Raw genomic sequence first — 24,412 nt, forward strand, 5'->3', positions numbered from 1 at the left:
CACCCTTCCAGACCCACTAGGTGCTAACAAGGCTCAGGGAGGGCTGGAGGGGTCCAGAAGGGGGGCTGGTTGGAAGAAGACAAGTTTAGAAGTTTTCTGAGTGGGCAGGAAATGCCATCTGATTCACTTATTCATCCATCTGCAAATATTTACTGAGGGCCTGCTCTGCGTCCGGCCCACACTCGCCACTGGGATGGACAAAGGCCCTGACAGGATGTGCAGTGTTTACACGTTCACCTTTGATCTGGAGAAAATGAATCTAGCCCCAGCCTGAGGAGAGCATCTCCCCGATCCCACCTACCTTTTTCCTGCTCAGCCGCTTCACTAAGGTCTGGAAGCTTGAGCCCCACTAAGTTCTGATTTCTTAACAGGATGTGCTCCTTTTTAGGAAAAGAAAGACAACGTTTCAGATGGTGACCTCAGGCTGGACTCTTCCCTCGGTTCTATGGCTCTGTGACCCCTCAGTCTCACGGGGCAGCACTCGGGGCGGGGACAGCCACGACATCTGAGGGGCACCAGGAAGACCGCTCCTCTCCCAGCCTGCAAAGGTGCTGGAAACCCCACCATCAGCGCCCCATTCCTTGGGTCACGAATGGTCCTTCGCATGGCTGGCTTTTTGAATAAGCCTGTGAGCCTCAGGGCAAGGGAGCTGCCAGCCACATGGTGGCTGAAGGCTGGAGGACAAACAGAAGCAGAGCCCAGGGCTCTGGGGATAGGAGGGTCCCCTGGGTGTGTATGGAGCCGCCAAAGATGGAAACAATCTTTGTGATCTCATGGCTGTGCTCTGAGCTGCCTGGAGCTTCCTGCCTTGTTATTCTGGGCAGTGAGTGCCCACTTTCAGGACGTGTGACCTCCCCTGCCCCCAGTTCCTCAGTGGCCTGTGATGGCACCTCTTGAGCTGTTAAACTCTCCAGACAAATGAGGCCTGCAGATTGCTGTCCCAAAGCAGCAGGCCAATAGCCACTGCTGCCTAGGGCTTTGGCCAGCAGAGCCGAGGAGAGATGGGGATTCTGACGGCAGGTATGTGGCACAGGTAGGCTCACACCTGTTGCAAGTCCAAGACCAGTGCTCCCAAGTGGAAATGCCACACAGAGCTCCTTGGGCCTGTGACTTGTGCTTCTAAGGGGATTTTCAGTGTCCCGGTAGCAAAGGCCACTTGGACGGTTTTCCTCCTGGGTGAAGGAGAGGAAGGGGCCAGCAGAGGGAGCTCTGGCCCAGATGGAAGTCATGGGCCAGGGCCCTTGACCTGTTTCCTTAACCAGAGGCCCGCAACCAAGCAGCTCTCAGCACCCTGGCTTGGGCTGGAGGTGCGGTCAGACGCAGGGCAGTGGTTAGTGGGATGGGGCCTCCAGGTTCTCTGTGGTTTTCTTTGCTGCAGAGAGGAACTGGCAGGGGTCTGGGGGTGGCCTGTCGCCTGGGCCTGGCCTCTGCTGCCCAGAGGCACGTGAAGGCAAAGGCCTGTCTGGCCTCCTTGGCGTCACCTTCCCCAGGGGTCTGGGGCTGTGGCCCACCAGGGGCGGCCCTTGCAGGCCTGTGCTGACCCGCTAGTTAGTGAGGTCTTCCTGGCTGGGTGGGCTTTTCCGTGTATAATGTTTTTAACCTCAGCAGCCAGGCCCCAGCTCCCCCGGAGCCTCCAACGCAGAAGGCTTCTGTGCAAGACAGTGGCCACGGTTGGAACGCGTTCCTGCTAGTACAGACCCCCAACCCCGCACTTGCTCTTGACCGCTGTCAAGTGCCTCTTTTCCTTCCCTGTCCCACGCCCCCTCTGTAGGGGAGCCAGGAGGGCCTCGTCCAACTCCAGCTCCACCCCATGGAGTCCTGGCTGCCTTGGCCTGTGGCCTGGGTTGGCCCTCTGGGGAAGTGGGGCTTGGGTAAGGATTTCTTTGTCCTGTTAAACTCTTCTCTTCCTCACACCCTGGGCTCTCTCCCCTATATCTCTGGATGCCCCCCAGTCATTCCATGAATAGGGCAGTAGCCCCATGAGAGACAGCTGTGCCTGGTTTGACGGCCAATCACAGGGACATCAGGGGTGTTAGAAGAAATTCACCACAGAGGGAGCAGCCCCTCACGGCCATGTTTGGCTGGATTTGAGGCCCTCTGTTAACAGGCATCAGGAAGGAAAGCTTTGGGGGCAAGACAGAGGGAAAAGCCATTCCATCCCTGCCCCATCCTAGGCATGACAAGGCGCTCGATCAAAGGCTTCTTGTTCATGAGCCACCAGCTCCAGTTAGAGAGGAAAACACAGCCCAGGACTCAGGGCCCATGTGTCCTTCCATATACCCACCTTCCCCTTGAAATGTGGCTTTGTGTGGCAGCTCTACACCAGCTGACCTCACCCGAGTGAGCAGGGTAAAAGCACGAAAGGTGATATTTATGAAGGACATGCTGCCCAGTGGGCTGGTTATCGGGGTGGGGAAGTTCAGGGCTCCACAAGGCCCACGTCAGGGCCACAGCTGCCCCGCCCCAGGCCCCGGTCAGCCCGGCCCAGAGGTCCTCAGCCCAGGTTGGGGATCTGGACACACACCCTGCCCAGCAGGCCCCCAGGAACCCACCTCACGGAGTTTGGTCAGTTTCTGCATCCGCACTGGCTGCACTTGTATCTGAAAGTCTTTAAGTCCAGGAGCCTTGGCCAGCTTGCTGCCAGCTTTGCCTGAAAGACGCTTCTCTTCCTCTGCCAGCGGCACCTTGGCAAGCACTTTCTGCAGCCAGGGGCCGGGTTCTTCGGGACTGCTGTCCCAGGAGCCACCCCGCAGCAGGGGCGGCCGGGACGCAGGGGGCCACAGCTCAGCTTTGGAGCCAACCTTGGACCCTGTGGGCTCTCCAACTGTACTTTTCCCCTGGGGGGACTGGGGAGCCGCCCCTCCAGAGCCCTGGGTTGGGCTTCTGGGCAGAGGGTTGCCCTCCTTGGCTGTCTTCAGAAGCGGCTTCCCTAGCTCGCTCTCAACAGGGCCAGGCTGGGGGCTGTTCAGGGCCATTTTCCCACCACTGCCTGTGCCAGAAGCTGCGCCCTTGGGTATGGCCTCTGGGCGATGGAGGGGATCAAAGTTTTCCTTTTGTTCTATTGCAATTTCTTTGGACTTCTCAACTGTGGGAGAGCGAGGAGTCAGCCTGCCCTGAGACACTTTCCTCTGGTCATTCTGCTTCCGGTCAGCTAGCCCTTTGAGGACATTCTGAAAGAGACAAGGTAGAGCTGGGACCCTAGGGGCAGGTTGGAGGGGAGAAGGGTGGATTCACCTCTGCTGAGGGGTTTCTATCCCCATGGACCCTGCTAAGGGACCCACACATGTGTGTGTGTGCGCGCACGCGCATGTGTATGCGTGTATGCGTGCGTGCGTGTATGTGTGCGTGCGTGTATGCGTGCGTGCGTGTATGTGTGCGTGCGTGCATGCGTGTGTGTGTGTGTAGGGGTGGGGAGGTGTTGGAGAGGTGTGGGCTAGGTAGAAAGGGAGGACTTCTCAGTCACATCTGAGCCAGTAAAGGGGACCTACAAACAAGCCTGAGGTTTGTAAAACAGACAGGATAAGGGGACCTGCCATTCAAAACCTGCCAAGAACTTCCCAAGGGCGAGGCGCTGCAGAGGACAGTGGAATGGAGGGCAGCCACAAGTTTTGGCTTTGACTCTGTTGCCCCAGATTCTAGTCCTGGCTCTGCCTGGCAAGGCCCTTAACTCTTAGGGATTCAGATTTCCCATCAGGTTTGTGAACTCCCTGAAATTATATACAAATGTATATGTGTGTTTGTGTGTTGTATGTATTTTTCTGGGAAGAGAGTCCATGGCTTTCAACAATCTCTCAGAGCGTTCTATGATCCAGAAGAGGTTACAGATCCCTGAATAAGGGGATTCTTGCAAAGCTGATAGCTTGCTGTTCAGAAGTTCTAAGATTCTGTACTCTTCTTTCACTTCCCAAGGGAAACCTGCTTTGTGAGGTGCAGGTTTGTGGGTCTGTCTGGGTATTTGTGTGGCTGTCTTGTGTGTGTGCTGAAACTCTACCAGAGGACTCTATCCCAGACCCAGTTCTAGATGAGATTATACTCTATGCTGCCCTTGACACCACCTTGAGCAGGTGGTTCTAAGCAGGTGTGGGGCTCTTCTTTTGCTCATCAGCAAAGACAAGGTTTTCCAGGCTGCCCCCAGGAAGAGTCCCAGCCAGGGGCTGGAGCTTTCCTGCAATTTTCACTAGAGCTGACGGGGGCAGCAGTCTCGCCTGGCTGTTGCTGGGCCCGGTGGTCCCCCTGGTCTCTGGCAGCAGCCTGACTGGGAATGTAGGACCATGGGCAGGACCACCATGGAGGTCATCCCCACTGAATCCCACCGCCTCACCCCCTCCACCTCAGACTTCCAGTCACCATAGGGCAGAGGAACCTTCTAGCTTCCGCAGTCTTGACCTTCCACTCACGCACACCCACTGGCAGGCTGCCCAGGGCCAGCCTAGGCTTCTGGGACACCGTGTCTCCCACACTCAAATCATCCAAACTGGGCAGACCTCAAACTCACAGGCTCGCCAAGGGGAGGTGAAGAGACTTCGGCCTCATCCCCCTTCTGCGGGAGAAAGTAAACACGAGTCAGTCAGCAACGTGAAGAGACTGACTCTCCTCTTGAAACGCCCTCAAGGAGACCCCTATAGTGGTGTCGATGTCTCCCCCACCCAGCACCCTCGCCTCCAGCGGGTCATGGAGGGCCTCTCAGGTGTTAAGAGGTAAGAGGAGAGACTAGTTGACATAGAAACCCCAAACGGTGCCCCGTTACCTGTGGTGGTGCTCCGGGCAGAGGGGACACTGGGCCACTGCACGCATCCAAACCTAAAATGGTCCAGACACTGGCGAGTGATGTCCAGCACCCCAGACCTTCAGCTGTCCCTTTAGCAAAAATGCATCTACCTCCCCAGAATGTCCTCCCTTGGGTCCCTCGGGCCCAGGAGCCAGTAATGCCCGTGCTTGTTGAGTACCTCTCACAATGCCAGGCTCTGTGGGGAGCCCCCATCTAATCATCACAGAAACCACATGAGGAGGCCAGGGCAGAGGGAAATCAAGGCCACACAACCGGAGTGTCAGCGCTGGGATCCGAACCCGGGCTGCCTGGCCCGAGCCTGAGCTTGCTCCGCAGCTCTGACAAGGGTAGGCTGCTCTCCCTGACACCCCACCCCTACCCTGGCTGAGCTGAGGGTGTGGCCCTGAACGCAGCCTAATGAAAGGGAAGCAGTCAAAACACAAAGAGTGGCCCAAATAGAGGCCTTTGCAAATAAGCTCTGAGGTGACCTCTCTCCAGGTCCTCTCTGGGCAGAGGGCCCCAGCCATAGCCCCCTTCCCTCCATCCTCATCCTGGGCTAGGCCTACCTTCCCACGCTAGCTTGAAACCCCCAAAGAAAGCACATCTTCCTCCTCTGAGGCAGCCCAGCCAGGGCCCTGGGGAGGGGGCCAAACAGGGGTCCTGACTGGGAAGGCTGCAGGACAGGAGTCCTGGGGCCCAGGGGAGGGACTGAGCCGCCACCCAAGGCAGGAAGCCAGAGTGGGCAATGCTGTGGGGTTCGGCGGGGGGGAGGTGGACCTCACCAGGCCGCTTGGGGACGGTGAGGGAGTTGCTCTGAGAGGACTCAGGAGAAGCTCCGGGGCTGAGGTTTGGGGAAACAGCTGTGGAGACAGACACAAATTGGCCAGCATTCGTGAAGGTTCAGGACTTCAGCCTAACAAAGACATCCTTTCAGGTATTTCTCGCCTCTGGGGACTGGGTCTGCCTCATCAGGTTCAGGGGCTGATTCTGGACTCCATATAAGGCTCCTACCACAGCCTAATGCCTCCCTGCTGCCAGCCCAATGGAGGGGGGGGGTGCTGGGGTCATTTGGGGGAGAGGGAGGGTGATTGGGGTCACAGTCCTCAGTCTGCCTGGCCTCACCCCACAGCACCTTCTAGAAACAGAGGACCTGGCGTTGCTTGGCAGGTACAGCTCCAAAGGCTATACCTCCTAGACTTGCCAGGATGGCTCTGATTTCAAATGTGCCCCTTCCCTCCTAAGTACATTCAGACTTGTTTAACTGCGCCAAATTTTTGCTCAAGAAAAAGAGTGACTTTAGCCAAAGGGATAGCAGGAGAATTTCAGAAAACCTTTCTTCTAATCCAGAAATTCCAGAAAGACACCAAAGACCACACTTCCCTTCCCTAGGGTCCTTCCCGGGGCACAGCTGGAGGTCAGGGAGAGGGAGCCCAGGGCCGGCCTCTCCTGACCTTTGCAGAGGAGGTGCCCACAGAGAAGGGCCTCCTGGGGATGGTGGGAGACCACACAGACTCCAACCCTACAGGGTGGCCCGGGAGTCTGTGCACTCGGGCATCACACAGAAGGTTTCTCTCCAGGCAGGGTTCAGGGACTGGGGAGCCCAGGTCAAGTTCACAGTGTGATATGGGCTAGCACTTCTTGGCAAAGCAGGAAGACACAATGGTCACACATAGGCCCAAAAAAAAGGAAAGCAGAGCTTTCTGGGCTAGAGTTGGGTCAGTATTTCAGAGCTTCTGATAAGGGGCGAGATGCCCTCTCCTCACAGGATCCTCTCCACGAGGCTCAGTCCTCCTGGGCCCAAGAGGCCTGGGGGCAGGCACGTCGAGGGCCACCCTTTGGAAGCAGGGCTCCTGCTGCAGCTGGGGCTGGGCCCTCCCCAACGCCCGCCCCCGTCGGAGGGGCTCAGGGCGGCCACCTGTCGTCCTACCTGACGGGCAGTCGCCGGGGCTGCTCCTGGACTTCCTCCCGCGGCGGGTCAGGAAGCGCTCACTCACCGACTTGGCTTCCTCCAGCAGCGCCAGGTTTTTCTTCTTGTCCTCCTCGGAGATGCTGATGTCCGGCAGCTGGCCGTTTACCAGGTCAATGATGTGCCCCGCAGGGTCTGCAGAGGGAGGGTGAGCATGGCGTGAGAGCCACGGAATCCTTGGTCCCCAACCTCAGCCCTGCCCCCAGCCCCTACCCCTCAGCCCAGGGACACTGCCCAGAGGGGACTTGGCCAGCCAAACCTCGGCCCGATGCCGGGTCCTGGAGAGGGCTGCGTGGGGACAGACAGGGCTCCCCCAGCAGGCCTGGCCCCTCCAGCTTGTAGCCAGTGGATGTGGCAGGTCCTCTGTCACAAATGGCCATGAAGCCACCTAGGTTCCCAGTACTGTCCTCAACTCTGCCATGAGGGAAGGCCATCAGGAGCCCCACCTGTTCTATCTGCTCCCCTAGTGTTCTTCCTTCGGGTCTCTGTTTCTTTAACAAGATAGTGAGCTTAACATATGTGGATAAAGGAAGCACTCCAAAGATCATGGGCCAAAGACACAATCCCATGGCCACCTTCCCTCCTTTTTTCCTCTACTCACATTGTTTACCCCCATCCTTCTCCATAACTGCCCCTTCTCCAGGACGCATTCTCTGGGTGAGTGACACCACCTCTCACCCAGCTGCTCGGAAACATAGGAGTCACTCCACACTCTTCCCTCTTTCTCAGCTCCCCCCAGGTCCAACCAACTCAGCATCAAGTAAGTATCTCTGGAACTTGTGTCTCATCTCCACTCTTGCTCATCAGCTATAACTTACCTGCACAATTACATCACCCACCTCATAGGTCCTCCACCTCCAGGCTATCTGCTCCATCCCATCCTCCACTGCCTATCAGAGTGACCTTCCTAAGGGCCATATCTGACCATGCAATTCTCCTGCCTCAGCTCATCAGGATTCCTTCTGGTCCCCAGTGTGAGGCCAGATGCCAAACTGCGCCCAGCCACTTTTCCTGATCCCACATACTCCTCTCCTCCGGCCCCTTGGTAGTGAATGGCTCCCGTTGTGCCTCTCCATCCTCCTTTCCTCCTCCTTCTGGTCATAGATCCCCGGTTTGCACCAGGTGAAACTCGTCTGAGTCTCAATCATGTTAGTTAGGAAGGGGCTAAACCATACTGCCCGTCTCATCCCAAGTGCCAGTAATGGAACCATGTTCCATCCTCAGCCAGCCAATGAGTTCAATCCCCCTGGGTGACTGGTTCAGGGATGGCCACGGAGGCCAGTGAGAGGCAACTCTGAGAAGGGTGGTGGGTATATGGGGAAGAGGAGCTCTCTTTTCACTGAAGGGATGTAAGTTGCTGGTAGCCATTTGCCCAGAAGGAAGCCGACACACAAGAGAGGAAACTTGGGAGATGGGATGGGATGATTACTAATGACCCAACATGAGCATCTGGGTTCAGCACTCCCTGAAAACACAGACCCTGGCTTTTATTTATTTTTATGTGTTTTGGCATAAGCTAGTTTAAATGGAGTTTCTATCATTTGAAAGAGTCCTGACACACAGCCAAGCATTCAGTTGCTCTGTTATGGCTCCTGCTCATCAACAAAATTGCTTCCTCCACCCAAATGACGTTTCCTCCCTCTTGTCTATCTGTCCGACTCTCTAAGGCACGACTCAGATACTCTCCCCTCTGGACTACTAATCTGAGAAGCAGAAGAGGGGAAGGGGCCAAGCCCGGCCAAGCTGCCAGACCTCAGTCTTCCTACTCAAACACACCTTCAGTTGGACCCCTATCTCCGGTGGCAGAAATAAGACAAATCGGCCTAGCCCTTACCCACAGAAGTCAGGGGAGCAGTGGAAACCTTCAGGTGTCGGTGAGAAAGCCTCCTGTGGGGACTGTGACTTCTGAAAGACCAAACAGAGTCATCTCGTTAGGACAATTTGTCCACAGCTGGTAAATAGGTGACCAGATGCTTGCATATTCTTTCAAAGTCATCCTAGAGCATCATCTTACAAGCTTGTTATTTTTTCAAGGGCGAACAAATATGGGAATTTGTTAGAAATGCAAATTCTCAGGCTTCACCCACCGACAGGATCAGAAACTCTGGGGATGGGGCCCAACTCTCTGTGACTGAACAAGCCCCGGCCCCAACCCCAGGTGCTCCTGATGCTCTCGAAAGTTTTCGAACCACTGCCCTTTGTGACTCTGACGATTTAGTATTTATCAGGGCTCAGACTCTGAGTGAATATCTAACTTGCAGAAAACTCATAAACTGTGAATAATTGCCTGGTAGAGATGCAGATGATTTCTGTTGGGGAGAAAAGATAAAAATAAGGTTTCATTGCCCTGTGAAACATTAACATATCTTATATCTAACTTAGCAATCTTTTTTTTTTCTTTTTTTAAAGATGTGTTTATTTATTTATTTTTGGGGGCTGCATTGGGTCTTCGTTGCTGCGTGCGGGCTTTCTCTAGTTACAGCGAGCGGGGGCTACTCTTTGTTGCCTTGCGCGGGCTTCTCATTGCGGTGGCTTCTCTTGTTGCGGAGCACGGGCTCCAGGCGTGTGGGCTTCAGTAGTTGCAGCACGCAAGCTCAGTAGTTGTGGCGCACGGTGCTCCGCGGCATGTGGGATCTTCCCAGACCAGGGATTGAACCCATGTCCCCTGCATTGACAGGCGGATTCTTAACCACTGCACCACCAGGGAAGTCTCTAACTTAGCAATCTTATTCCAGCTTTCTTTTCCTCCTCACTGATTATACTACGTATATCCATTTCTCGTATCCTCCTTTGAACTGGCTTTGTTATCCTGATGGTCCCCTCGTTAATGAGTTAAGTAAATCTTTGACACATGCTCACTATATATCTGTATTAGAATTATCTTTGTAACTTTTTGGAAATTAAACTTAGAAAATCTCATTCCAGCTAGACCAATGCATGGGCTAGTTCTGTGTAAAACCGAGGCAGGGACATCCCTGTGCATGTGAGCCAGTGTCCCTTCCAAGAGATCACCTTCCACACAGGACCCACTTTGGCCAGAAGCAGGATTCTAGTAAAAAATTCACATCTTTTAGGTCTGTTTGAAAATATCTGGGTAGTTATTTTAGAAAACTCCCCTGCTATGAGCTGTGCTTTTCTTAAAGGTTAACAAAGTGCAAACAGCCAAATCTAGGAGAGAAGAAATAATTTGTGTGGAAAAGATAATGGAAGAATCCCAAGCTCTCTCTCCCATTTTTAAAAACTGCTTGATCGTATTTCATCAATAAAGTGATCAAGAACGAAGAAAAGATTTGTAAAAAATAGAGCTGTGTAATCCGCACACGCTAGGAAATATTGCTCTTTACAGCACAGATTAGGCAAATAGAATGTTACCTGGTGACCAGGTTTTTGTCAGTTTCTTCTTCCGGTGAACTGGCATCCCCAGTCAGGATGATGGTGGGCGGACTGCAAGATATTCCTGCGGTGGGAGGGCCCTGGGGGTTTAGAACAAAAACACAGATGGAGTTAAGCTCCCAGGAGCTGGAGCCTTTATTCAAGTATCATGACACTCAGAGACTTCCTGACAAGGGTCAAATGCTGTTTATTTGGATTATTCAGGGGGAAAAAAAAAAAGGCAGTTTCTCCTTCATTTACCGAGCTTAACTTGGTCTATTTTCATGCACTAAGATTAGGGAACTTCTAAGTCATCCCTGGTTAATTCTCACTAACAATGTAGGAAAAGAATGGTGCAGGGTCCTCAGGCTGCAACCAGCCTGGTTGGGGAAGGATGGAGGCCAGCAGAAAAGGCAGTGACACCACACATTCCCAATACTCAGTGACGCCCTACATTTGGCTAATTGTGACCTTTCAATAAAGGTGATTTGTTCCATGGATAATGGAACACGCTTTAACTTTTGTAACTTTGTAAAAATGTTTATCTACATAAATACACGTTTCTGAAATAAGAACAAAAGTTAGGAGCCAATCCTTAGATTTTTGAGATAGTTTGCAACCACTAAACAAAATAGAACAAAACTACTAACCATCAAAATGAAAGAGTTCTTACATCCTAGGTTGGAGAAGTTGTAGTGAAATTTGTATACTGTTATGCTGCTAATGGCTGTGTGAGTTGTAAAACCCTATCTGGAGTAGAAAAAATACTTGTTGAGTGAGTAAATGAAAGAATGAAATAAAAGCAATACTGTATAGGATATACAATAAGATCCGTGAAGATGCATATCAACCTGTGTTTTCCTACACCTAAGGGTACTGGGGGTAAAAATAGGACCAGTTAACAGTAACACACAGTAACTCTCTGGTTCTTCTGCCACGTGCTATTGCGGTATTTCCATCTCAGAGTTGTTCCCAGCTATGTCTGGGAGACTCTCCAGAGGTCCTGTCATATGACCCTTCATCATTTGCCTTCTCCTCTGCCCTGCCCCCTTACTGGTGGGTATAGCCCGGGCCCTCTGTGAATGCCCTACTCTCCCTGCCAAAGTCCTGTCTCCCTGGGCTCCCGAGCATGTCACACCACCTGCACTATTGGTGGGGCCTCCTGAAGCTTCAGAGCAGCAGGTGCCCATGGCCACTGTCTCTGGAGGTCGTGTCCTTCTGGAGTCCCTGGGCATTAAGTGCTCTTACCTCTACTGGCCCCACTGAAGCCATGGCCTGGGGGCTGCCCTCGCAGAGCCAGGCTGAGCTGTGTTCTTGAGCCCTTGGTATGCAGGTGTTGGTTCCTTGCAAGGTGAGGAGGAGGCTCTCTCTCCTTTTCACATCATTCTTTGTTGTCAGGTGGGTACTGTACAGTACTATCTGGACTTCTCAAATCCCACAACTTTTAGTGAAACCAGCTCTTCCCATTTTCATTTGCATCTCTTCCCTCCCTTGGCCTCAAACATGAGGCCGGGTGAGCTGGAGAAGAGTCTCTGAGTCTAGCCAGGGAACGCTGGACCCCTGTGTTCCAGGACCTTTCAGCAGGAGGGAGCTGCAGTGATGGGAGGAGGGGGAAGCCCTCAGAATCCCCGAGCACATGGAAGGGAAGTTTGGGCAGGGACTTCGGCTGGGTAGGAGGAGCAGGAAGCAGCACTGCCTTTTGGAAGAATCACACTGCACTCAAATTTCTGCTCATTATCTACTAGCTGTGTGTCCTTGGGCAAGTTATCTAACCACTCTGTGCTCCATGATCATAAAATCTAACTCACAAGGTTGATGTGAGGATTAAAAATAATGTTGACACAGCACTTAGCACATGACTGATGTTTTCAATAAATGGTAATATTACTGTCAGATTACTTTTCTCTCTTATTCCACAAATACAGTTTAGTTATCCATCATGTGCCAGGGGCAGTTTGAGATACAAAGACCCTCAAGAGCTCACAGCCAAGCAAGGGATACAGAGAAGTAATTAATACTTATAATAAGTATAAGATGATAAGAGATGAAGCACATTCTGTGAAAGCTCAAAGAAAAGGAAAGAAAACTCTCTCATGAGGGGAGCTGGAGAAGACTCACAAGAGGAGGGGACATTTGAGCTAGGTCTTGAGGGATGAATAGGAGCTTGCAAGACAAAGATATTAGGGGAGAGGTTTTTGGGCAAAGGGAACAGCATAAGTAAAAGGCATAACTGGCCATTAGGGATTCACAATGTAGCTAGAGCATAGAGTATAGAGTATGTGAAATAGGAGGGCCCAGGGATGCAATATTGTGATTTATAAGAAATGTATATATTTGGTCATTCAGATGACAAAAATATATTCCTCATATATATTTGGTCTTCATCCACAGTTCCTGGCTTACAGCTCCCCAAACACTTGGAACTTCCTGAGTGACAAAAGCTTGGGGAAACATCTTTTGTTATAATATTTGGTCTCTTGTCCTCAGTTCCTGAAAATGCTTCAGAGAATTGCTTGACATGTTATAATGAGGTCCAAGAACCTAATTTCGGGGCAAAATATGAAACCAGAATAAGAGGTTGAGCCAGCTTCTGGAGGACCTTGGGTGCTACTCCAGTGAGTTTGGTCTTTGTGGTTTTGGAGCTGGGGAACACTGAGGATTAGGCCTGGGAATAACTTGACTCCCCAAAGAGAAAATAGAAATGTTGACAGCAGATCCATATATGGATCCCCATGATTCCCGTTGGTTGAGTTGCTGGAAGAGGCCCTATTACTGAAGCATCGATCTGCCCCATAGGAATTTTGAGGCGCTCCCTAGTAAATTGGAGCCGTGTCACTCTCCAGTTGGATATGCACGGTTGGCCAAGGTAGAGTGACAGGGAGTCAGCATGATGCCTGTGGCTGAAGCCAGGACTGGCCAACCTGTCATCATGACCCCAGAGCTCCAGTGCCTCCAAGAACGCAGATATACATCCTTCTGTCAAAGACTCCTCCTGGAAGAGACACTCAGGAAGGTTCCCCAAAAGCAACAACTCCTTCTGTGGATAGTTTCACCCTGATGGGCTGGTGATAAGCTGGTCACCTGCTTTGTCCTCTTGTTGCACTGTCCCTCAGTTCCCAGAACTATAAAGTAGTCAAAGGCCTGCGGTCTCAGAAGACGTTTGTGTGAATAAAATGAAGTGATGAATGTGTATGCCCTTTTATAACTGTCATCTGATCTACAAATACCCATTAATCATGGTTATCACTCAGATGAACAGCAGCTCCACTCAGTTCTCCCCACCTTTTGTCCACCAGGCTTCACTGGTGGGAGACCAGCAAGCAGCAGTGGGGCTGGCGCCTTCCAAGGGGCCAGGAGGGAAGCAGAGGATCTTGGGTCATGGTGTGGGGCCTGAGGACACACAGTGTTACAGCACCCATGGGAGCTGCTGAGGTCAAGAAGGGGAAGCAGAGTGTCAAAATGGCAGGTGATGATGAAGCTGGGGCAGGCAGGGCCCAGGCAGTGCCAAGCTAAATGGGAGAGCCAGTGAAGTGGAAGGAATGTGGGGCAGGGGGAAGGTGTTTCTCCTGGGTAGATTCTCTGGGGAGTAGAAAGGGCTGAAGTTTTCCCAGAGGCTTCTCTTCACATCGCTAAAAGGGTTTCTTGCTAACATGGCCTGTTGGATCTCAGTTAGAGAATTAGCCTCCTCTGAATCCTATCCTCTGAGCTCAGAGGTACAAATTGGAGACCTGGGAGCCTGTTTGCTGTGAGTAGTGTTTACAAGTTTTTATATTAGTTACCAACATTTCATAATTAGAAGAATTCCCATAAAGGTCTGGATTTCCTGCTTTTCCTAAAAAAACCAAGAGAGCAAGCCATCTTGGTTCCACGGTTCTGCCGAGTGACCCTTGGTTGGAGTCAGCTCACGCTGGCTTGTTTCAGTCATTCACACTCCCTGCCTGGCCCCAAAAGCATCTGAGTTACTGCTCCTGTGACCCATGATTCTTAGCCTGTCTTGGTTTTCTGGAGCACAGGGGGTTTGTGCTTAAAGCCTCCTCCACCCACGTCACCTTTTTTTATTCAAACCACTTTATTAAGGTGTGATTGACATATGAAAAGCTATACATATTTCATGTACACAACTTGATGAGTTTAGAGATAAGTATATACTGCGAAACCCTCACCACAATCCCTATCCATCACTTCCAAAAGTTTCCTCCTGCCTTCTGTTTTTATAATGATGATGATGAGGATAAGAACACTTATAAGATCTACCCTCTTAGCAAATTTTTGGGTACACAATACAGTAGCGTTAATTCTGGGCACTCTGCTGTACAATCGATCTCTAGAAGTTATTTGTGGCCGTGTAACTTCCACAACATCCTGATGGAGCTTCTTTCCATATGGCCTCATGGGTGACTGTTACCATGGCAATGCCAATCAAAACACTGACTATGCCTATAGTATGTGTGAGGTTCCTTCCCTGGGTGGAATTTATTTCTACAGTGAAAATTTGGCCTCTGGAAATCACATTTTCCATGTTTATCACATTTAGAGAATTTCTTTCTTGCGTGAATCCTCTGGTAAACAAGAAGAAATGCACTTTGGCTAAAATATCATTTTCACATTTGTTATATCATATGGTTTCTGACATCCCTTGGAGGGGCTTTTACAAATTCCCAGCATGCACTGGTGATGATGGGCTAGGTCTACATAAGGGGGTAGAAGGGGCCAAACATTAATTTCTGCATGTTGTATTCTAGAAATAAAATTGTGGTGGTGGTGCTCGGGTTATACTATATACCCATTTCCAAGAGTATCATATATTCCAGTTGCTAAGTAAGTAGAATGCAGTTTATTTATTTAATTTTGTTGACACACTACCTATTTCCCAAAGCAATCTGAAGTCACCAACAATAAACCATAAGATATAAAAAGATGAAACTATAAAAAGGAGGGAACAATTTGACAGATACAAACATCCCTAGCAGATAAAGAGAAATATATGCTTCTTCTAGCATCCATGGTTTGACCCAGAAGTTAAACTATTTGATCTGAAAGCCAATGAAGCTGTGATCCATGTGGGCGAGTCTCTGAGACAGTCTGCCTTAGAGAATCGTTCAGCAGATAAAAAGCAAATGTTTTGGGGGATAAATTGGGAGATTGGGATAAATTGGGACATTGGGATTGATATATACACACTACTAAATATAAAAGTTAACAAATAAGGACCTACTGTATAGCACAGGGAACTCTACTCAGTACTCTGTAATGGCCTATATGGGAAAAGAATCTAAAAAAGAGTGGCTATATATGTATATGTACAACTGATTCACTTTGCTGTACACCAGAAACTAACACAACATTGTAAGTCAACTATACTCCAATAAAAATTATTTTAAAAAAGAGAGAGAGAGAGAGAGAAGTCCACTCTTCATTCTCACCTCAAAGGAGAACAAACTTTAACTCCCACCCTCACCTCTCCTCTCCCCTTTGACTCTTCACTTGCTTACCCCCCGCCCCAGTCTCCTCTCTCTCTGTTTCTTCCTCCCTCTCTCCCTCTCTCCTTCCCTCCCCACCTTCTTCCTTCTCTCCCCCCTCGGCTTATTCCTCCAGCTCCATTAAATTCTTTCTTGTGCACATTGTCTTACCCTTGCTTTTTATGATTGACACAAAGGTTTTCAAAAGTCTTAGAGTCTAAGAGAGGGGGCCAGCCTGTAAACATTTGCACATTATTATGCTTTGTTCTGTCCATTCATACAGCAAACGTTTCTTGAATGCCTAGTGCTTGCTGTGGTCTATGCTAGGGCCTGGAGGCAAAGGTGAACTAGGCAGCCTCTGAAATGCATACCAGTTAGCACAATGGGATGGGGAGTGGGGTGGAAGTACCCTCCTCCTCACCCCTACCCCATCCCAGGTGGCACCCAGGCCTGATGCCCTTAATGCTGACACTGTGAGGTAATGGTCTGCAAGGCACTGCTTTCTGGTAGGAGTATTCTCTGCCTCCTGGTGAAAGGCCACTTGCAGCAAAGCTCTCCTGAGGTGACTGTCACACATGGGGCTGCAGGCACCCTCACTCAGAGGAAGGTCAGGGGCAGAGTTCCCCACACAGAAAGGCAGACACAAGCCATGGTGGCAAGCGCCAAGCATGTAACCATGGACGCACACAATCTGAAGCTGCTTAAAAATCAGGAGACACAAAGCAATCAGGGAGAAATCCTCTAATACACTGATGGAATATCCTGGAATGTCCTCACTCTCTCCTTCCAATGTGTGCAAAATACATGATAATAAAATCAAATTGTTCTCTCCCTAATCAGCTCACAGAAAGCTCTGGGCAACTTCTAATTTTCTGCAAAACTGATTTTGTGGGGAACATTCAGTCTTGTGCTGGCTGGGTTTCACTTTAGCAGGTATTGGAGAGACAGTAATCAGGAGAGAGTGTGGGAAGATTACAGCGGCCCTCTGGGTGAATTCTGCCAGGTTTTAATGCAGTGTAAATACCCATCCCTGCTCCCACTCTGAACTGCCGAAACAGAAAGCAGGGCCTCAAGAAAGCTTGTGGGTCAGCAGGTTCAAACAGAGTTCGCCAGGCAAGTTCCTGGCTTCCGGACTTCAAGGGCCTCAGGTTCCGGAGCCACACTAATTCATCATACAGCTTTTCGCATTAGCTGTGTGACCTTGGGCAAGTGACCTCGCCTCTCTGTGCCTCAGTTACCTCATCTGTAAAATAACTATCTCACAGGGTAGTTACAAGAATTCTACAGATTAATGTAGAAATAGGATTGTCAGACAAAATACAGGATATCCAGTTATATTTGAGCTTCAAATAAACAACAAATAATTTTTTTAGTGTAAGTATATCCCAAATAGTGCATCGACATAACTGTAGTTTCATTTGCTAAATCTGGCAGCTCCAGATGGAAAGCTTGCGGAAGGGTACCTGGCAGCTAGTAAATGCTCAATGAGTGTCAGATGTTATATTCTGTTATTGGTAACTTTGGGGCTAAATTAATGACTTTGGAATTTGGTTTTGAGGAGATCGTTGTTCTTCGTTTTGTGTCTGAACAACCTTTTGGAGTTAAATTAGGAGGGCCTCACCCTTCTGGTCACAGAGCCACAGAGCATCTTCCCTGGGGCATCTGGCCACACAAGCCCAAGTATCAATGACCCAGGGAAGCCCACCTCCAAGGCCACCTTCACCTGGTTCCACTCACTCTCTCACCATCTGCATCTCAAACAAAGTAGAGATGCCTTTTACATATAGCAGAGGCAAAGACACAAACATGGATAGAGGGAAGTGACATTTACTCAGACCTACTGCATGTGGGGCTCTGTCCCAGACACTTCCCTGTGTTTTCTCATAAACCTCCCAGCAACTCTGCGAATGAACCTCAGGACACCCATGAACAACTTGGTGTGATAATACCTCCTGACCTCACAGAATTGTGCAGAGGAAATGAGAAGATGAAAGCAAAAGCCCTGAGCATGGAATTAGGGAATTAATACATTTCGTTTCTCTCCCCTCTTTTCCCACTTCAATCCCCACTTTACCAACAAAAAAACAGACATGTTATGTCCAGGGCCACACAGCTGGTAAATAGGGGAAGAGACCAACACCAGACCTTTTGGCCTTCCCGTTACACACACTGCCCTTACAAGTCGTCTCCAGGTCTTGGGTCTCAGTTCCCCTGGTTCCTGGCACTCTGCAGGCCTCTGACACGCCTCTCTTATTCTTCCCAGCTGCACCCTCCCTCATGAGCCCCTTCCTCCAGGAAGCCCTCCAGGCTGAACACACAGCTAGAGGAAAGACAGCAGGGGCACCCCTCTCACCTTCCAGGGGCCCAGCCTTCCCAGGGATCCATTCCCCTTCTCTGGAGTCAGCCGAGCACTGCGGGAGCTGGGCCATCTCCCAGAAAGCTCACCCTTTAATAAGCCATCAGGTCACATTTTGTTCTCCTTAAATAAACCTTATAGAAACATTTAAATGTTTATTTCACTCATAAATTCCCAGGAATGCACAACAGTTTCCTAACTGCCTGGGTGCAGGGATAAATATAGGCCAGTGGCACAGACGGGAATATGAGCTTCCTTTCCCCAATGTCACGTGACTAGGCCTGGCTCAGAAGCTCTGGGCAACAGACCAGCCCCAGTCCAGGCAGGAGTGGGGAGTTTAGCTCCTGCGCTTGGACGCTGGCAGACAGCCTGGAAGAGGACTGTGCAGGAAGGCAGTGTGGGGTGGTGAAGTCGGGAGGTCTACACTGGAATCTCACCTGGGTGACCTCAGGCAAGTCACTTAACTTCTCTGAGTTTCAAGTTCTCAAACATTATGTGGAGCTAATAATCCCCCTTTTCCAGGCTTGTTTTAAGGGTGACAATGACAGTGAGGATGGTGATAGAGGGTGGGCACTGTTGCAGCTGTATCCCCAGGTCCCTCTCTCACAGCCTGGAGGGCAAACAGGGACTGCCTCTGGATAGGGGGCCCTGGCCGCAAAGAGGACTTAGCACTCTCGTGACAGGATAAAAGGACTCTCTGCGGACTTGCGAAAAAAATCATTATTCCAGCAGCGAGTGCTAAGAGCATAGGAGAGAGCAGAAGTGCCTCTGCTGAGCTCGGCTGGACCTGGGGCTCCTCCCCACCAAGCGCTGAGGACCAGATCCCGGTTTCCTGAAGGCTCCCAACGCCCACTGTGTGCATCTCCCCATGCACCCATGGCCTGCCCTGCCTCCGTGGACCCTCTTTCCTGCCATTGTCCAGTCGATTCCTAGCAGTCAGGGGTCAACCTCCGCCAGATTATCCTGCCTTCTTCATCACTGTTTTTACTCTCATGTCACAGACTTCAGGAGTGTAACAGTGCGCGCAGTGTCTATTATAGCCTTACACAGTGGGGTGGGGGGGTATCACTCAGCCAGCCAGCCATTCATCCGTCATCGTCTATCCTCTCCTCCTCCCTCCTGTCCATCTCCTCCTCCTTTAAGTCTAGGCATTTAATGATCCATACAGCCAGTTATCCACACAACCATCCATCCATCCATCCCTCCATCCCTCCCTCCCTCCCTCCATCCATCTCTCCCTCCCTCGCTAAGCTCCTACCACACGCTAGAGCTTATGCTGAGGGATGGAGACACACACATAGCCCCTGACCCTAAGTAGCTGGCATGCAATCTGACAGGGGACTCAGAGAGACAAAAAATGACAAGCTACTCCATTGCTCACAATAGGAACTAAGGACAAATAATTGTAATGTACATTCCTGACCATCTGTAATAACCAACATTTCTAAAGCACTTTCTGCTCTGTCCTAGGCACTTCCACAGCTACAATCTCATAGCTCTTACTCTCTGACCAGAACCGCTAGAAGCCATCCTGGTGGAACAGTCCTCTTGACCCTTTCCAAGCTTCTTTTCCATAGAGGATGGGGCATCAAGCACCTGCTTCCCATACCTGGGGCTTCTGGTGTCCAGGACACTGGCTTTACTGCTGGGTGGAGCCAGCGAAGGAGACAAAGGCGGCAGGAACAGCTCAGCAGAAATGGGTTTGGATCTCCACTCAACCACGACACAACCATATGACCTTCGACAATTACACAACCTCCCAAAGACTCAGTTTCTTCTTCTATAAAATAGAGATAATAGTAATATCTACCTTGGGAGATGAGACCACATAACAGGTGCCCAATAGATGTCTCCAATATCTTGTACATCAGACTCTAATGCTTTACTGATAATTTACTTGAAGATATTTCATTGAAGATCTGAATGGGGGCTGTTTTTGCAAAGGGTGGGATGAGATAAGTATGAATTCAAAATCCTCAAGTGGAGTATTCAAGGTACTGCCCAGTTTCTAGGGATTAGAGTGTACTTCCTTGCCTCATTTTTCTCATCTGGAAAATGGGATAATAATCATACCAACCTCTTAGTGTTGCTGTATGTAAAGTGCTTGGAGCAGTGCCTGTCACATAGGAAGCACGGTATGAGGGTTCTCACTGGGTTAGTCGGGAGGGTGCGGGCTATTACTGTAACACAGGGGTGTGAAGCCCAGGCTATTTCCACTCTGCCACATAGCTTATATCTCATGTTCCTATGGAACGGAAGCATTTGCTGCACCTTCTGGAACTCCCTGGCTGCTTGGGGAACACTGCTTGGAACTCTTCTTAAAGGACAGCCATGTGGGATGATGGTGGTAAGCCTGAATGGGTCTCTTACTACGCTAAGCAGGAAGAGGGTTCCAGGTTTGTTATGGTGGCAGCTACCATGCTCTCCAGTTCTGGGCCAAAACAAGGGGAGACCCCGCAGCTTTGTGGTCAGAGCTTCTAGGAGCTCCACAGACAGATCCCTTCCTGTTAGGGCCACATGCAGAGGGCTGCTTCTCCAAAAAACACTCCAACCTCATTTTTAGTTAACTAACATTTAGGGATAGGGGTTGGGTTGAGAGTAGGGATGCCACTGGTTAGTTGAGCGCTGCAGTGATCTCGTCAACCAGACGCTGCTGTATATGAGGGTTAAGCATCGATTTCTGTCCAGAGGATCAGAAAGTGCAGTACCAAGTAGGTGCTCAGGGAGGCCTGGGGTGAGAGTAACGGGTGTATGTGGCCTGAAGCAGGAACAGCACAGTGGCCTGGGTTTCTAGGGGTCAATGCCCATCCAACTGGGCTGTTTCATCATCTGACTGAAGGAGAATGAGGAAGGGGGTTGCACAGGATGGGGCATGGGCAGCTTGGGTTTTGGGCAAGATGTGTGACATGGAGCTTCGTCCCCTGGCTGCACGGGCTCACACACCTGAGAGGATGGCAGGCAGAAGGCATTTGGTGAGACCCAGTGCCACAGGCTGCGGTGCTTCGGGGTTTATGTGGTGGTGAGTTCTGCAGGGCCCAGGTCGGCCCTCTCAGACAAGTGGTTTTGGGAGCAGAGGACAGTATTCCTTTGGTCCAGACACCTCTCACAGAGGCCCCAGAGCAGGGCAGAGACCAAGAGTGTGGGCTCTGGGGCCAGACTGCCCGGGTTCAAATCCTGGGCCTGTCACTTACGAGCTGTGTGACATTGGAGGAAGGTACTTCACTTCTCTGTGCATCAGCCTCCTCAGCTATGAAATGGGGCTGATGATACCTACCTCATAAGGTGGCTTGGAAGTTAAATGAGTTAATAGTGTAGTACCTGTTGGCACGAGGTTAGCTGTTATTAGTGGTTTTGTGGATAATGGAGAACAGGGTGAGGGGATGGTCAGGGAGTGGTGGTCAGAGGGATGCTGGAGCAGATGATGTGAAAGATGTGAGGTCAGCTTATGAGCTCGCACTGACCTGTCCCTGGGGGCTTCCTGAAACCCTTGGAGGAGGATGGGGGGTTTTCCAGGTGGAAGTGAGAGCCAGTGAAAATTGGGCTCTTATAGCTAATATGAACTGCCCCACACCTTCAGGTTTGTAAGGCCCCTCTGAGGAGGCCATGTGGTCCCAGTGAGTGGAGTTTCTGATATGGCTGCTGGCCACAGGCCTGGAAAGAGCTGGTGTCCTGGTCACACTGCCTCTGGGGCCTGGGGCCAAGTTTGGTGCCCCACGGTGAGGCAGAGGCAGGCTGGTACGTGTGCAGGGGAGGGGTGGGAGGAGGCTCTGAAGGCTGTCATGGCAGCAAAGTCTGGAGGAACTGGAGGCAGAGAGGCTCTGGGAAGATGCAAAAACTGCCGTCCTGCATCTGTGGGTATTCACCCCATGACAGGCCATTGTGAGGGCAGAACTGAGGGAGAGTCGGGCTCCAGCTTGACCAGGAAATAGAGCTGCCAACCATGGCACAGACCCACCCCAGGGGACCCTGGTTCAGCCGGTCTAGGTCGGCAGAGGAATCTGGGGTTAATGAGCTCCCAGGTGACTTACACTCTGCAGAATTTTGCCTGCCTTTGGAGGAAGGGACTTCCTGTGACCTGAGATCCCTTCTAGCTCTGATGGCCTGTCATTCTGGGGTCCCCTAAGGTCCTAGGCTTCTGTCCTGACAGCTTCTATTCCTGCAAGAACCTCTTGGCTACAAGCTCACCCGGTTAAGCTCCTCCCTGTTCAAGGACCAACCCAGGAAACACTGCTCAGGATGCAGTCTTACACAGTGCATGGTCAGGAGGCTTTATTCCTTTGTGGGTTTTGATTACAGCTTCTGATTAGGGTCCTAAAGGGTCTGCCTTTCTGTCTGCGTCTGTCTGTGTGAGTCTGTGTGTGTGTGAAAGTGCGTTTAGCATCCATGTGTGTGTGCGTGTGTGTGTATGCATGTGTATGTGCAGAAAGAAAAGCAGGATCTAGGCCTACAGCTTTTGTGTTTTTGTGTGAGAAGGCCTCAGCTAGTGCTCGTGTCAGTGATGGGAAATGAGGGCTGGGGCCTGAGGAACCAGAAGTAGGGCTGGACCCCGGGGAGCTGTAAAGTCAGAAGGATGCTCTGTTCTTTGCCTGCTTCACAGAGTGGGAATTCACACAGTACTGGGAGTTCCAGCCCAGCCCTCCTGGCCAACCCTGCTTCCATGGCCTCTGCTGCTCCCAGGGACTCAGGCTTCAGCCCCCGGAGGCTCTGGCCCAACTCACAAGGCCTGACCCTCCCCTGAGGCTGTGGCTGCCTGAGAAGCCCAATGTGGGTCGTCTGATAGGTGCAGTAGAGGGAGATCCTCTTCACTGATGATGCCCGTGGGCTTCTGGAGAACTCAGGGAGGCCCAGTGCCTGTCAGTCAGGGCAGAGAATAAAATAATACTAAATCTGATGTGGCCTTCAGTCTGGGGTCTAACCTGTCCCAGTTCCATGGTCCCTCAGGCCAAAGAAGGCCCTCAAGGGCTGGGCTGAACAGACAGAGTCCAGGAGGCAGCCGCTAACACCTGCCCAGGGAAGAGACGAAGAACCAGAGGCACAGGAAAGTTACCAGACTCAGCATCACGTCTGTTGACCAGGATGTGGAGGAGCTGTGACTTGAGCCCAGCTTGGTCTCACTCCAGAGTCCACATTCTTAAATCCTGTGCTAATGGTCCTCTCTTATAGGATCTGGGCATGCTGGCTCCAGCTCACCTGAGATTCTCATGGGTCCTTCTCCCGCTGGATGCTGGCAATGCAGAGGCTACTGGGACCTGCAAACAGTCTCTTTATTGTCTTGTCTTCCTTGAGCATTTGAAGGACCTTCAGAGACCACAAGGGCCCATGGTCTATAGTATAGAAGTCTGGTTCTGGTTCAAGGTCACAGGGAAAGTGAGCTTGTGGGGGCCCAGAATCTGGAGTTTCTGCTGCTCAACTAGGGGTCTCTAACCCTCAGCTGTGTGGTGAGCTCATGGGGCCCTCCCCCTGCTTGGCCACCCCTAGAAACTCACCCTCACCTCTGACCCTGTGAAGCTACATCTACGTGTGGCTTGAAGCCATTATGGTCAGAAAGGCCAGCGGGCTTTTGTGCTGTCTGGTTTAGTGTCTCTTGAGGAGAAGGTCTGAAGTGTCCTTTAATTAGAGAGGTTTGGAACCAAGAGGAACTGAACTCATTGTGAAAGGATCTCTTCACTGAGGGTGGAGTTGCATCTTTGCCCATCTTTCATTTATTTATTTTTTAGGAACACTTATAGTCTTGGGGAGCAGGGCATGGCAGCTGTCTGGGGGAGTTGCCCAGGATTCGGGAGCTAGATTTTGCATCAGAGTCCGGCTTAAGGGCACTATCCTTGTGAGTAAAGTGGAAGGGGCCAGGGATGACCACAGCAAGAAGTGGTCCAGGGCTGGGAGGTGGGGTTGCTAAGGGGACAGAACCTGGGAAAGTTGTGACCTGAGGATAGGGAACCGTGACATTTGAATCCAGATGTATTTTACTCTGTGCTGTCCTTCCCTTCTTTAAACTCCAAGCTTTCAGTAGACTAGGACATCTTTTGTTGGTTAAACCTTACAGTTCACTGTTGGCAACTCTTTGGGGGAATCGTCCACACGTGGTAAGCAGCAGCAGCAGGAAGGGGGCAATAGCAGAGCCCACAGTTTGGGGAAGACTAGATGTCACCCGTGGAGGAGCAGAGGAGCAGCTCAGAGCCACTGAAAGCGACTGGCGAGCAGCACCTACCGTAGCCCAGGACATTTCTGGGAGCCGGGCTCAATAAAGACCTGAGCTGGTGCCTGCAGCCAAAGGCATGGGGGCTTGGCTCACTGTCGTTTAGAAATTCAGGGCTCTCCAAGGCTGCCAAGTTCTGCAACATCTCAATCCCATGAGCTTGGGATGTGGGGATACAAGAGGCCATTCTTTTCTAAGTGTTTATTATCTTAGTTCCCACAGTTATGATGTGTAAAGAAAACAAATGTCATCATAACATGAAACTATTCACTAAGAATCTGCCCACTTGTCAAAT

At 50.9% G+C, this 24,412-nt stretch overlaps 1 protein-coding gene across 6 annotated transcripts in view; it reads right to left on the reverse strand.

Annotated features, from left to right (window-relative positions):
• IRAG1 (inositol 1,4,5-triphosphate receptor associated 1) overlaps window positions 1–24,412 on the reverse strand; it is a 120,160-nt gene that overhangs the window by 52,928 nt on the left and 42,820 nt on the right. For 3 of the 6 annotated variants that reach the window (XM_061201452.1, XM_061201455.1, XM_061201456.1), the window contains exons 3-10: window positions 10,107–10,207; window positions 8,569–8,639; window positions 6,696–6,869; window positions 5,551–5,628; window positions 4,748–4,800; window positions 4,496–4,540; window positions 2,553–3,170; window positions 302–380 (exon numbers count right to left, since the gene is read on the reverse strand). In XM_061201452.1, coding sequence (XP_061057435.1) covers window positions 302–380; window positions 2,553–3,170; window positions 4,496–4,540; window positions 4,748–4,800; window positions 5,551–5,628; window positions 6,696–6,869; window positions 8,569–8,639; window positions 10,107–10,207 — 1,219 coding nt within the window. Of the gene's footprint in view, window positions 1–301; window positions 381–2,552; window positions 3,171–4,397; window positions 4,435–4,495; window positions 4,541–4,747; window positions 4,801–5,550; window positions 5,629–6,695; window positions 6,870–8,568; window positions 8,640–10,106; window positions 10,208–24,412 lie in introns of those variants that run through there. The other 3 variants (XM_061201453.1, XM_061201457.1, XM_061201458.1) reach the window with 3 other exon arrangements.

This window comes from Eubalaena glacialis, chromosome 10, assembly GCF_028564815.1.
Source record: "Eubalaena glacialis isolate mEubGla1 chromosome 10, mEubGla1.1.hap2.+ XY, whole genome shotgun sequence".
NCBI lineage: Eukaryota > Metazoa > Chordata > Mammalia > Artiodactyla > Balaenidae > Eubalaena > Eubalaena glacialis.